Below are 15,346 nucleotides of genomic sequence, written 5' to 3' on the forward strand. Positions count from 1 at the left end.
ATAACCAGCTCAGAGAGGATGTTGCCCACTGTCAAACATCTGTAGGACAGTTGGGGTATTTCTGCAAAGCACTCATAATTTGAGTATTATCCAAAAGTAGTTTCATCAGCTGGTACTCTCTCTGTGTATTTACTCAAGTTCTTTCCATGGGCCTTATTAATTCTACTTGTTGTAAATGTTCAAAAGCCTTCATGACAACAGGTTCTAGGGAACATTCATTCCAGAGGACCTAATCAGAAGATAGACCAATTGGGGTTGGGGAGACAGCAACAGTACCTTCCTGCATGTTCTTCTGTTCTGAGGATAAGTGGAAACTGAGAGGCCTCTCCTTGTCTGACAGCCTCCTCAGAAAACACACCCACTTCTCTTGTTGGCCACAAACAAAAAATTTAGTGTTCAGTTACTTCCTCTGCTAAAAGCCAAGCCTCCACACCATCCACATATCTCCTGCTCCCCCCACCTGCTCCTGTGTGTTACCAGTAGTATCTGCATATGGACCACAACTCAAGACTTCTGTAATTCTCAAGCCTACCTGTGAGGAAGGCTTATCTGCAGGCCACACTCCCATTTCTCAAGCAGACTCAAATAAAATAAAGATATGAAAATGTGTGGCGAGCCACCCTGGCTTAGATCACAGAACAGGGATCAGCAGCAGGAAAGCTTCAGGAAACACTGAAGATAAATTACACTCAGTGATTATAAAAATTACCTTGAGGAATGGAATCACAAAAGGACGAAGAGGAAAGTTTGTAGCCTCTTGGAGCTTGCAATGGAATTCTTCAATTGTTACTGTTGAGTTCTGGAAAGATAAATAACATTATCAATTCTAAAAGTGGATGTTGTCCCCCTAATACAAATCTAATAGTGCTAACCCTTTTTAGGTCAAGGAAAAGGAAAATCCCAAGAACACCAATGTAAACTCAAATCCCTCTTATTATTATTTTTTTTTAATATTTTTTATTTATTTCTAGGAGAGAGAGAGGGACAGCGTGAGCAGGAGAGGGTCAGAGAGAGAGGGAGTCACAGACTGAAACAGGCTACAGGCTCTGAGCTGGCAGTCAGCACAGAGCCCGATGCAGGGCTCGAACCCACGAACCGTGAGATCATGACCTAAGCGAAAGTCAGATGCTTAACCAACTAAGCCACCCAGGCGCCCCTCAAATCCCTCTTAAAGGTTAAATAAATCCTGTTTCCTTTATGAAAGAAATTTGGCCTCATGAATTTTCTTTTCTTTAATACCCTAAATCTAAATTCTCCTCTGTATTCAGCAGCTACTGCTTTCCTCAGTACTTATAAAGAGAGGCACTCAGGTTCCTTGTATTAAGGAGTTTATGACAATTCACCTCGGGTACCAGAAACCAAGCCTACAATGTTCCCAGATGGAATAATCTTGACTGAGTCCAGGATATCAACTTCTGAAGTTCACTTCTTCATAGATCCTGGCCTCCTTCTACCATCAGTTCCCTAAATCTTCTAAAAAAGACAAACCAAAAATCCAAGGCAGAACAGCAGGTGCCTTCTACCTTCCGTGGTCGGCTTGTGTATTACATTGCCTGGAAACAGGCACACTCCCACTGCTGAGACTGTAGTATTTCCAGTATGGTTATTAGCACTTCCCATGTATTTTTTCAAAAGTCTAGATTTAAATAGGATTCTCAGCTCTTCTGGTAAGGTGAACGTACAAATAAAAATATTTTCATCAAAGTTCACAAAATATTTTTATTCAATTCCCTAAAACACAGTATAATGACAAGCTAAAAAACAAAACGGGGCATTATTCTTGCTTCCCTGAGAGAACAAGTACTACTTGTAGAGATTTTATTTTATAAAATCATCAAGGGTTCAAAGCTGTAACAAGTACCATACAGATTATTTATCAACACAATACTGCTTCTTAGTAACAAGGAACAGAAAACATACAGGTCCACTACCATGACTGTATGGTACAGTCATACATCGGAACACTAAGGGAGGGGGAAAGACTATGTGCATTAATAAGGAAAGGTGTCTAAAAATATACTGTTAAATGAAAAATCAGAAAAACAGCAGTACGCTTTCATATAAGCTTTTTATGGAAATCACACACACACACACACACACACACACACCCATATATAGTATTTTAAGTGCCTAAAAAGACAATTACAACAGTGTTATTTCTGGATATGAAATTATGTTGGATTTTCTAAATATATCACATTAATATTCAGTAAAAATTAAAAATATTTCCTTTTATATCGAATTGAAGTTTATCTCATTTCACACCAAGATTTTTTTTTTTAAAGAATTGATTTTATTTTACTTTTTAAGTTTTTAAGAGTGTGAATGGGGAAGGGGCAGAGAGAGAGGGAGACAGAGGATCCCAGGGAGACTCCATGCTGTCAGCGCAGAGCCTGACGTGAGGCTCGCTCCCACAAACTGCGAGATCATAATCTGAGCTGAAACCACGAGTCAGACACTTAACTGACTGAGACACCCAGGCGCCTCATACCAAGATTCTTTTACAATTTAATTGAATCCTTGTTTTAAGTACTTAACATTTGTATAATGCCACCAAAGGCACTGGTAATCAGAATAAAAATGAGGTGTAAAAGAATATTCTTTCCCTACTGCAATCAATGCAATCAGGCCTCTAAAAGTAAACACAAATACATGGCAATGAGAAAGAATGAAATCTGGCCATGTGTAGCAACATAGATGGACCTTGAGGGTGTTATGCTTAGTGAAATTAGTCAGGCAGAGAAGGACAAATATCATATGTTTGCACGTATAGGAGGATAAGGAGGAACTTAACTGAGGAACAAGGGGGAGAAGAAGGGGGGAAATGGTGGGGGAAAGGGAGAGAGGCAAACCATGAGAGACTCTTGAATGCTGACAAAAACTGAGGACTGATGGATGTGGGGGGGGGGATGGGCATGGAGGAGGACACTTGTGGGGATGAGCACTGGGTGTTATGTGGAAACTAATTTGACAATAAACTATTTGTAAAAATAAATAAATAAAATAAAAGTAAACACAAATAGAGTAAATATATGCATAAATTGTATGAATGATTTTTAACTATTCTTGTAGATGGACAAAGAAGGGAAAGGATGAGATGCGTGGCCAGAGAAATAGTGACTTAGGCCAGAGAAAGTGACTCAGGACCGTATATACTGTTGCAGGGGAATCATCTGAGGAAGATGATAAACCACTGTTCTGTTATCTTGCCCTCTCCTTTGGTTATTTATTTTTTTTAATGTTTTATTTATTTGGGGAGGGGAGGGGTAGAGAGAGAGAGGGAGACAGAATGTGAAGCAGGCTCCAGATTCTGAGCTCTCAGCTCAGAACCTGACACAAGGCTTGAACTCAGAAACCTTGAGATCATGATCTGAGCTGAAGTCAGATGTTTAACTGACTGAGCCACCCATGCGCCCCCTCTTCAGTTATTTAAATAAGAGCATAGTTGTTTTTCCCTAAGTACTCATAGTGTAGCAGGAAAACTGACAAGCAAGCTACTCATTACACTATGATCAAGACACACACATGCAGGACACTACTGCCACAAAGAGAAGACATGCTTGAATCAGACTCAGGGGGACAAAGAAGGCTTTACAGAGGTGTTACCTGAAAAATTAAAAGGACAGTCTCAGGAAAGATGCTTCTGACAAAGAGAAGACTGCGAAAAGGTAAAATGTTAGGGGATCTGGTCTCTTACTGGAGGGGAACACCTACAGTGGTCTTAGAAAACAACAGGTACAGACAGGCTACCAGACTAAAATTTTTTCATCTTTTAAAATTCTGAGGGGATGGGGCGCCTGCATGGCTCAGCCAGTTTAACGTCTGACTTCGGCTCAGGTCATGATCTCATGGTTCGTGGGTTCCAGTCCTGCGTTGGGCTCTGTGTTGACAGCTAGCTCAGAGCCTGGAGCCCGCTTCAAATTCTGTGTCTCCCTCTCTCTCTGACCCTCCCCTGCTCACACTGTCTCTCTCTCTCTCTCTTTCTCTCAGTAATAAATAAAACATTTAAAAATAAATAAATAAAATTCTGAGAGGCGCCTGGATGGCTCAGTTGGTTAATAAGCGACTGACTTCGGCTCATGTCATGATCTTGCGGTTTGTGAGTTCGAGCCCTGCATCGGGCTCTGTGCTGACATCTCAGAGCCTGGAGCCTGCTTCGGATTCTGTGTCTGCCCCTCTCATGCCCTTGCTCTGTCAATAATAAATAAACTTTAAAAATTAAAAAAAAGTCTAAGTCCTTATTAAAAAAAACCAAAAATTTGAGATAAATATAATCATAGGATGTTGTAAAAACAGTATGACAGTATGGACAGGTTCCCATGTATCCTGCACCCAGGCTCTCCCATTGGCTACACTTTCTGTAACTGTAGTGCGATATACCAAGGACAGAACGAACACTGGTGAACTGTGAGCAGAGTATTCTGTGACTTCAGTGCGTGTGTATATTCCATGTAAGTCACTGCAGTCAAGATACAGAAGCACAGAAACGATATCTACCCTTTTGCGCTCTGGTTGATAATATAATTGTCTTAAATATTTCCTTAACGTACACAGATTGTCTGGTATATAGATCCCATATCAGACGATGTTACAACTTTTGCTTCAACTACCAAACAATTTAGAAAACTCAAGAGAAAGCAAGTCTATTGTATTGACTTTTATCTTTGCTCTTTCCATTTTTCTTCCATGTATGCTGATACTTCAAGATCCCTGCTTTTACCATTTTCTGCTTCAGGAACTTCTTTTAGCCACTCGCTTAGGAGAGGTCTGTTAGAGACAAATTCTCTTAGTTTCACTTCGTCTGAGAATATTTTGAACACTCCAGAAGGGCATTTTTGATATATGTAAGATTCTGGGTTGACAGTTCTTTTCTTTCAGTACTTGAAAAATGCCATGGTCAGTGGAATATTTCCATTATGGATAAGATATTTCTCTTTCAGTGCTCTCAAGATTTTTTGGCCTTTTTTGCAAGGGAGTATCTTGTTTGAGGCCTGCTTAGCTTTTTTAAATCTGTAAATTTAGGTCTTTTGTCAAACTTAGGAAAATTTAAGCCATTATTTCAGCTTCATGCTCTTTCTTCTGTCCTATTGTGATTTAGATCTTTTATTATATTCCCTTAGATCCCTGAGGTTCTGTTCATTTTTTAAGTCATTTTCTGTTGTTCAAAATAGATCATGTTTTCTGTTGTTCTGGCTTTAAGTTCACGGACTCCTCCTTCTGTTCTCTCCATTTTACTGTTGAGTCCATTGGTGTTTTCACTTTCATTATTATATTTTTCAGTTTTAAAATTTCCACGTAATCTCGAGAAACTTAACAGAAGACCATGGGGGAAGGGAAGGGGAAAATAAAGTCACAGAGAGGGAGGGAGGCAAACCACAAGAGATTCTTAAATACAGAGAAAAAACTGGGGCTGTACAGGGGGATGGGGGAGAGGAACAACAACAAAAATAAATAAAAATTTTTTTGCATTTGTTCATTTGTGTAGACAATTGTTCATTAAAGGATTTTATGACAGCTGCTTTAAAATCCTTGTCAGACAGGGACACCTGGATGGCTCAGTTTGTTGAGCATCTGACTTCAGTTCAGGTCACGATCTCACTGTCTGTGAGTTCAAGCCCCACATCGGGCTCTGTGCTCACAGCTCAGAGCCTAGAGCCAACTTCAGACTTTGTGTCTCCCCCTCTTTCAGCCCCTCTCTCACCCATGTTCTGTCTCTATCTCAAAAATGAATAAACATTTAAAAACATTTTTTAAAGCCTTGTTAGTTAATTTCAACATCTGTGTCAACTTAGCAATGTCTCTTGGTAATTTTTTTCATTCCAGTTGAGATGGTCCTGGTTCTTCATATGAGAAGTCCTTTTGTAATATATCCTGGACGTTTTGGGTTCTGTGTTGTAAGACTCTGGATCTTATCTCTCTCTTCTATTTTGGAGGCCTCCCAAGACTGTACCGTTGGAAAAAGGAGAATCCTTGATGCAGTCATATGGGGTATAATCCCAGGTTCCCCACTCAATCCTCAGGTTCTCCCACTGATTTGGAGAGGGGGAGAGGGAATCATTACTCCTGGGAAGGGCGGGAGTTTGGGCCTCTGATGGGAGAGGAAAGGCTGCCCATTACTGCAATTTTCAGATATTTGGCTATGATAGTGTGCTTATTGTCAAAGTTTTCGATCTTGTTTGGTTGCTCCTTTCCTGGTCCTTTGGCTAGAAAGAGGGTTTCTATTATTGTTTGTCTGTACTCATAAGTCTTTCTAGGTTACTAGCTTCAACAGTCCACAGTCCAGGATATATGATGAAAACACAAAACCTAGAGAACTCACTGCTATGTATGTCTTTGGGTTACAAGGTCATTAGCAAACTTGCTATCTTTCAGAATCTTCTTTATTTTGGTTTTTCATCTAATGTCCTGAGATTCTTGCTCTAATTGTCAGGAGAAACAGGAGGAAGTATACGTTTGTATCAAGGCTTTACACCGACATTGATATTTAATGACTATATCATATCCCATTAAATTGATGTATTACAATTTACACAGGGATTTACATAACATTTAGCTGGTCTCAATTTTTTTTTTTTGGCATTATAAAAAATGTTGAACTAATGGTCTTGGTGCAAACTGCTTATTAATTTTCTTAGGATGAATTTCAAAGAGAGAAAATGGTTTGCCAAAGAAACTGCCTACTTTAAGGCACCTGAAATTTGCCAAACTGCCCTACAGAATGTGTATTCTAGGTGGAGTATAAAACATTTCCCTTTACCTTGCACTAGAAATTAAGCATGCTAACCTCCTGGTACAGTTAGGGACTATCAGTACTTTATTTCTTACACACCAGAAACATGAAATTCACACAGCGGAACTATTCCCCAGGTACCTAACTGTGTGGTCTTTTATTGACTTGACTAATGAAGTCTCCTCCACATGGAACAACAGTTCCACTTAGATATGTCTGCCAAAATCTTAACCATATTTTTCATAAACAGGAAATGAAAGAAGGCTTTCTTGAATAGGGAAATAAAACCATCTAAAGATGTTCATTCTCCTCCAAGTTAAACAGTTTTCAACAAGATGTCAGCCAAACCACAGAGAGAGAGAGAGAGAGAGAGAGAGAGAGAGATATCAAATGCCATATATAATATAATCATTTTATCTATGAACAGTGACTGTTTTATTGATCTCTAACCAATCTTGATATCTTATTTGTTAGGTTAGAATGTTCAGGATCACACTGAATGGAAGACATTCTTTTGTTTTTTATTATTTATTTATTTATTTATTTATTTATTAACTTGTTTTGATTTTTTTTTTTTTTTTTTTTTTTTTATTTCTAGGAGAGAGAGAGAGAGACAGCATGAGCAGGAGAGGGTCAGAGAGAGAAGGAGTCACAGACTCCGAAACAGGCTCCAGGCTCTGAGCTGGCAGTCAGCACAGAGCCCGACGCGGGGCTCGAACCCATGAACTGCGAGATCATGACCTAAGCGAAAGTCGGACACTTAACCGACTGAGCCACCCAGGCGCCCCAGTTTCTTTTGTTTTTTAGATAAGATGTTCTCATCTGATTCCTAATATGAGAGGGAAAGCTTTCAAAATTTCACAAGTATGAGGCTTGCTGTAGGTTTTTTGTGAGATACCAACTATCCTCAAATTAAGAGAATTCCTACTCTAATTGTTTTGCCAAGTGTTTCTTTAAAATAATGAATGGAGGGGCGCCTGGGTGGCTTAGTCGGTTAAGCGTCCGACTTTCGCTTAGGTCATGATCTCGCGGTTCGTGGGTTCGAGCCCCGCATCGGGCCCTGTGCTGACTGCCAGCTCAGAGCCTGGAGCCTGCTTCAGATTCTGTGTCTCCCTCTCTCTGACCCTCCCCTGCTCGCGCTGTCTCTCTCTCTCCTAGAAATAAATAAAACATTAAAAAAAATAAAATTAAAAAAAAAAATAAAATAATGAATGGAAGGGTGCTTGGGTGGCATAGTCAGTTAAGCGTCTGACTTCTGCTCAGGTCATAAACTTGCCATCCGTGGGTTCGAGCCCTGCATTGGGCCCTGTAAGGATAGCTTGGAGCCTGGAGCCTGCTTAAGATTCCATGTCTACCTCTCTCTTTCTGCCCCTTCCCCACTTGTGTGAGTGCTCTCTCTCTCACAAATAAACATTTAAAATTTTTTAAAAATAATGTTAAATTTAATAGACACTTCCTTTTCTGCAACTTCTCCAAATACATTCATGGTTTCAATACCAATTGCTATAGACTGAATGCTTGTGCCGCTCAAAATTCTTATGTGGAAACCTAATTCCCAATGAATTGGTATTGGGATGTGGAGCCTTTGGGAGGTGATTAGAGGTCATGAGGACAGAGCTCTTAGGAATGGCATTAGTGACCTTATATAAGAGACCTTAAGAGATCGCCCTTGCCCCTTTGGCCCTGTGCGGACACAGTTAGAAGACAGCTCTATCTAGGATCCAGAAAGTGAGCTCTCACTGAATACAAAATCTACTGGCACTGCTTACCAGCCACCAGAACTGTGAGAGATAAATGACTACTGTTTATAAATCACCCAGTCATTGGTATCTGTTGCAATAGCCTGAACAGATTAGGATACTGATCTTAATAAAAATCACATTATATCAGAGTATAAATTAGTATAACACGTAAGAAAACCAATAGCCTTACATATGAAATTGGTATATATGCATACCTTATGAAATCCCAATTCCACTGTTCAGTACAATGCTTACACATGTGTACCATGTAAAAGAATGCTTCTAGTAACATTATTTGCAATGGCCCTCATACAGAAAAGAGTTAATATAGCAGGTTTAAAACTGATAACCTTAATAAAGGTTATTACAAAGTTGGGCCATCGGCTGGCACCTATGAATTTGGGCGATAAACAGTGTCCCATACAGATATAAAACTTTCCCTAACCGAAAAGGTAAAAGTACCCCAGTGTATATCAACAGATGAACAGAAAAGTAAAATGTGGTATGTACATGCAATGGACCTTTCAGCCAAAAAAAGTAGAAAAATCTGATAAATACTGTAACAGGGATGAACCTTGAGGACAATTATGCCAGGCAAAATAAGCAACAAAAAGACAAACGCTGTATGATTCTACTTATATGAGGTAGCTAGAGTAGTCCAGTAGAATGGTGGTTGATGGAAACTGAAGGGATAGGTAAGGAAAGGGGAGTTACTGGTTTAATGGCACAAAGTTTCAGTTTCGCATGATGAAAAGAGTTCCTGAGGTAATACATAGTGGTGATGGCTGCACAACAACATATACACTTAAATAACTGAATTGTACACTTAAAACTGGGGTAAGTTGGTAAACGTTATGTGTGCTTTTACCACCTACTGATGATATCATCAGGAAGAAAAAATTAACCTGAAAATGGCCATTTAAAGGACACAACTGGCTACATCTACATATAAATACTTCTATAGCTATAACAAAATTTGAATTTTTTTTTCTCAAATGAGGTCTGTCATTTTTTTTCTTTTACTCTTGAAATTATCTTCAAGCATAGACTCCACTTAAAGTTGAGGCCTCTGTGTGGCTCAGTCAGTTAAGCATCGGAGCCTTGATCTCAGGTCATGATCTCAGTTTTTGAGTTTGAGCCCCACATGGCGCTCTACACTGATGGCACAGAGCCTGCTTGGGATTCTGTCTCCTTCTCTCTCTGCCACTCACCTGCTTGTGCTCTTTCTCTCTCTCCCAAAATAAATAAACTTAAAATTATATTATATATATATGTATATAATATATAATTTTATGTATACAATATATATACATAAAGTTGTGCCTTAAAGTAATCTCTTACTAGAACTGGAATGACATTCTGATGTCTGCTTTGTTTACAATTATGTTCAAACTCATCTTGACATTTAAACCCATTTTTTTAGTCTAGACCCAGTAGTGTAAAATTTGACCAATAAATGTTTCCCCCCCCAAAACAAAAATTAAAAAACTTTCCTAACTGGTAAGGGTGGCTCACTGTGCCAGGACTGTTTTTGCAAACATTGCGGTTTCTGCTGAACATTAATTTTCCTTCTAGGAATCTGGAATTTTGGTAGGTGCTGGCGAAGAGTGCCTACGTACCTAGACTCTAGTAAAAACTTGGGGCACAGAGTCTCTATTAGACTTCCCTGGGAAAAACGTCACACAAACGTCACCACATTTTCACTGCTGGGTGAAGAGTGAGCTGTGTGTGACTATTCATACAAGAGAAAGAGCATAAGGAAGCCTGCACATGGATTCCACTAGATTCCACCCGTATCTTTCTCCTTTATGATCCAGCTGTGTAACCTTATGCCTCTGTAATAAATCTTAGTTGTGAGCACAGCTATATGCCACGTCCTGTGAATTCTTTTAAGGAATTTCAGAACGTGGGGCTGGTATTAGGTTCTTTGACTGCTTCAAAATGCAAACAACTCAAATGTCCATCAAGAGCAAAAAGTACAAATTGTATTCCTACATTAAAATACTATATAATATAGTAATGAAAATGAACAACCTAAAAAGAGAGAGAGAATGAACCTAAAGCTCTAACAATCAAAAGGGATTAAATCTGAAATGATGAAAAAGTCATTTATCACATTCTGCCTTGTATGAAAGTTGTTTCTTCTATGCTAGACTGAGAAATCTTTTTAGGTAGCAATTATTCAACTTTTTAGTCTCAGACTCCTAATTTATGTGGGTTACATCTATCAATAATCCCAATGTTAATAAAGTTCAGGATATGGAAATCATTTCTTAACAACCCATTTCAAAATAACTGTATTTTCTCCAAAAATGTAGGAAGAATGGCACTGCCATGACAGTTTTGTGAATCTTTTTGATGTCCGGATTATTAAAAGACAGCTGGGTTTTCTTATCTGCTTCTGCATTTAATCCATTTCAACAGCCTGTATCATGCAGCCTCGAGAAAATTCTACTGTATGCTCCTGAGAGAATAAGAATGAAAATGCAAGGAACATCTTAATATTATTATGAAAATAATTTTGACCTTCAGAACTTCCAGAAGGGGTCTGGGGGAATCCCAAGGGTCCCTGATTACACTTTAAGAACTACAACATTAAGCCTTAAAACCATGATTCACCTTTATCATAGGTGGAGGCTAACACACAGAAGCATGAATTGCTTTTTCAGGAGGTAAATTTTGAAGAATTCCATTTATAAACATAGGGAACTGTCAGTACTTTCCTTATGTACATACACTGAGACACAAACCCTACCTGGCTGCCTATGTCAGAAAATTATTGCCTTATACCAGGGGTTCACCACACTCCTTCTACAAAGAAAAATTATGTGTACCTTGAAAATTCTAAAGAAACTACATTTGCATGAGGAGCTGAATAATGTAATCCCTTTGACACTATTTAGACCACGAGACTTATAATTTTACAAATTATTGTTGTGAAAATTAAACTCCCTGCTTTTCTTTTCTCTCAGGTTTGGATACAATGCACCAGGCACTGAATACATTAAGTAACAAAACCTTGCATTAGCTTGGTTGAACCTCAGCAGCCTGCTCAAACTCAGTTTTAAGACAAATTCAAAGATGCTTCTTAGAATTAAAATCAACATAATGAGGTAAACATTATAGATTTGTTTCTTTAATAAGCATTGTTATCCATAATTAAAATCCACAATTCCACACTTTAATACGAGTTATATAATAACTGATCTAGTCTGCATATTTTGCCATGTTGCTACAGGTATGCTGGCTTTGGTTCTAAGCCACGTACTCAGGTAGCTGTAGACAGTGATGCTGTACTTACCACCAGTGCTAGAACGAGAGTCCGCACCTTCTCCCCAATCTCTGGTGAGATGTCATTGCCAAACTGCTGTAGCGTGGTAAGGAAGCGTTTCAACTTGCTGAGCTGCCGAGCACCACAAGTGGCTGGCAACTGTTGATTTGTTAGTGCAGATGATGTGGAAGAGGCAGGCCCATTGCTGAATCTCTGTGGTGGTGATGGGGCACCATTCAGGGTAGGAGGAGAATGGTTGATGCCATTGCTTACTAAAAAAAAGCCAAAATGAAAGACTGTTTAAGTGCAAAACACATGGATCTTTGTTAATTTCTTCCTGTTTGCATTAACCTTCGTTTATTCATCTGAATTTTGTAAAGCATATATTAAGAATATACAAGAAAGAGTTTCTGCTCTCAGTGAGACTACTACATAGTAAAACAGATTACCAGGTCAAAAACGATAACAGATTAACACAGATGTGTTAAAATAGAAGAGTATGGAGTGCTGTAAGAGCATGGAGAAGGGATACCTAACTACAGTTGCTATGGACTGGGGTAGGTAGTGTTAACATTTCCTGCAACAGGTACTGCAGCAGCTGAGTCTGGTAGGATACATATTTCTAGTGGACTCAACATTTATGCATTTGCATTTATGCACAAATGCGCATCTTTAATGTTACATCTCCTTCCTGATCTTGGGGTTCCAAAGAAGATAAGGAATCAGTTACAATGTAGCATGGGAATAGATAACCAGAAAAGAGAGAGTTCTGTTAAAGTGAGAAATGTTTTTTCTAGGCTATAGATTTAATGACCTATTTCTGCAAAAAGGAATATAAGTATGTATCTCTTAGACCATTCAGAATATTCGTGCCCATCACAGTCAATTTTTCTCTGTTCCAACAGTGCGATATTAATAGTGCCAGATTCTTGATCATTCAATTAAGCACTTTTCTAGACACCACACAGGACACACTAATTCTCTATTTCTGCTCATATTATAATATATGTGATTAATTACAGTTTACTTTTTTCCCATTGTTCTTAGTCATTTCTTGCTAGTTTCAATGTGGAATACCACCCTAAAACTAAGTACTTGGTGGTATTAAGTAAAAATTTCTTTCTTCTGAAGGGTGAAATAAAATTACCTGGTGCCTAAGTGTCAATAGATTTTCACTTAATCATACCTAGGCTTAAAAATCTAGGAGGGTAAAACTAAAACATATGTCTAAGACATGAGAAACAAATTAAGTCAAGACTTAAGCCAAATTTAAAGAGCCCAATTATTTAATGTTTACCTAACTTAGAAAACTGACATTTACTTATATTGGGCTTAACATCAAGTCATTAATCGTGAAAAATCTTCCACTTCCCTTCTTCTGCCTCCATGCCAATCATAGTTGGTCAGCCATACTGTTCCTACTCCTTGACTGACCTGGATTCAGAATTGATCTGGCCAACTTTTCCTCATCCTATGTATGCTCAGATATCACCTGTATTAAGAAACATTCTTTAACAGATTCTGTGGCACCACATTAAGGTAAACCCTGGTAGATTTAATAACTCTTCTCTGCTGCCTATAGATGCTTCCATTATGGGACCTACTTACTTTTTCTATATTTGCACTGTCTTAACAGACTGTGCACTCCTTTTTCTTTCTTTTTAACGTTTATATTTGAGAGACCAAGAGAGACAGAGAATGAGAGAGCAGAGAGAGGGGAAGATACAGAATCTGAAGCAGGCTCAGGCTTTGAGCTATCAGCACAGAGCCTGACACGGGGCTTGAACCCGAACTCTGTGAGATCATGCCCTAGGCCGAAGCTGGATGCTCAACTGACTGAGCTACTTAGGTGCCCCAAGACTGTGTACTTTTTAATGAACACTATGTTATATATCCGTATATACTATACTAAGTTTTGTAGATTGTGTATACCATACATATATTGGCTTTGTTCATTAGCTAGCAAAGCTTAAGCTTAAGAGGAAAAAGCTGCTGAATGATTCACTACATAAAAGACTAACAGGCAAATTCTCTTCTATATCTTCCATTAAAAGAGATCACTAGAGCTACTGGAAAGGAAAGCTCAACACTCAACCTCAGCAATTGAGAAAATTAGTTGCAGTGGTCTGCTGTTTCTTTGTGTTCACAGAAAGGTCAATTGCCATTGGAGAGCTGCCCCTTTTGAAGCAACCCATAAACAGAATATATTACTGTGCTTTTAGCCATGCTGCTTTTTCACAATCTCTTCAGTGAAAGCATATGAGCACATCTTCCAAAATAAAAACTTCCACCACCAAGTAGTCAAATATGAAGGTAAAAAGGGCTAAATTTATGTATATATATTCCTATTGTCTGTGTCTTGAAATCTGAATGACAGCCTAGGTTTAAATCTGTTCATTTCAAGATAGCACCTATATCTAAGGATGCAGAACTCTGAAATAGAAAACAGAATTTTAAAAAGGATATAAAACTTCATTTTATTTCCTTGGGTCAGACGGCTATAGTAGCTATTCAATTTCAAATGTTTTGAAATATAATAATTAAAACTTCAATTAAAGCTGTACCTCTTAGACTCTCCTCTTGCCTTTTAAAATAATAAACACAAAAAACATAAATGCTTGAGCAAAGGTAGTATGTAAGTTTATGTAAAAGCATTTAAATAAGAAAATGCATATAGCACCTAGCAGAGTGCTCTGATGCATCATGGGCACTCCATAAACACCAAGTTATTCTGCTCAGCGAGGAAGAGTATCTGTGAGAGTCAACATGCATGGGCATAGAAAAGCAGAAAAATTCAGATTAAAATCTAGACATATAAAGAGGTGCCTGGGTGGCTCAGTCAGTTAAGTTTCCAACTTTGGCCTGGGTCATGATCTGGAGGTTCATGAGTTCAAGCCCTTCATAGAGCTCTGTGCTGACAGCTGAGTCTGGAGCCTGACTTTGGATCTTCTGCCTCTCTCTCTCTCTCTGCCCCTTCCTCACTCACATTCTGTTTCTCTGTCTCTCAAAAATAAATACTAAAAATTTAAAAAATCTAGACATGTATGTAAGGCTAGATTTTAACCTGGGTCTTCTTTTGATTTTTGTGTGTTTAACTATACATACAGAACTAACTGATGAGTTACAGGGTTTTTGAAAATTCAATTTTACTAAATACTACCAAATAATATTCTCACACTCAAACAATATAAGAGTGTTCAGGTAGCTCACCACATGCTCACCAAAGCTTGATACTATTTTCCATTTTGAACATTCTGGTAGTACACACTGGATTTTATTTGAATTAACTTGATGCAAGGTTGAATATTTATTATATATTTATTGGCTAATTTTTTTTTGTTTTCCAATGTTTGTTTATATCGGTGGGGGAGAGAATCCCAAGCAGGCTTCACATTGAGTACAGAGCTGTATGTGGTGCTTCATCCCACAACTGTGAGATCGTGACCTGAATCGAAATCAAGAGCTAGACATTTATTTTATTTTTTTTTTTTAATTTTTTTTTTAATGTTTTATTTATTTCTAGGAGAGAGAGAGAGACAGCGTGAGCGGGGGAGGGTCAGAGAGAGAGGGAGACACAGACTGAAACAGGCTCCAGGCTCCGAG

The 15,346-nt window shown here is 38.5% G+C and overlaps 1 protein-coding gene across 3 annotated transcripts in view; it reads right to left on the reverse strand.

The window, feature by feature from the left end:
* CBFA2T2 (CBFA2/RUNX1 partner transcriptional co-repressor 2) overlaps positions 1-15,346 on the reverse strand; it is a 145,415-nt gene that overhangs the window by 30,594 nt on the left and 99,475 nt on the right. For all 3 annotated transcript variants that reach the window (XR_005531167.1, XM_039248735.1, XM_039248734.1), the window contains exons 3-4: positions 11,774-12,015; positions 710-799 (exon numbers count right to left, since the gene is read on the reverse strand). Coding sequence is in view for 2 of the 3 variants with exons in the window: in XM_039248735.1 (XP_039104666.1) it covers positions 710-799; positions 11,774-12,015 (332 nt within the window). In the remaining variant the exon portion in view is untranslated. The remainder of the gene's footprint in view (positions 1-709; positions 800-11,773; positions 12,016-15,346) is intronic.

Source organism: Hyaena hyaena, unplaced genomic scaffold, assembly GCF_003009895.1.
Source record: "Hyaena hyaena isolate Hyena2069 unplaced genomic scaffold, ASM300989v1 scaffold_315, whole genome shotgun sequence".
NCBI lineage: Eukaryota > Metazoa > Chordata > Mammalia > Carnivora > Hyaenidae > Hyaena > Hyaena hyaena.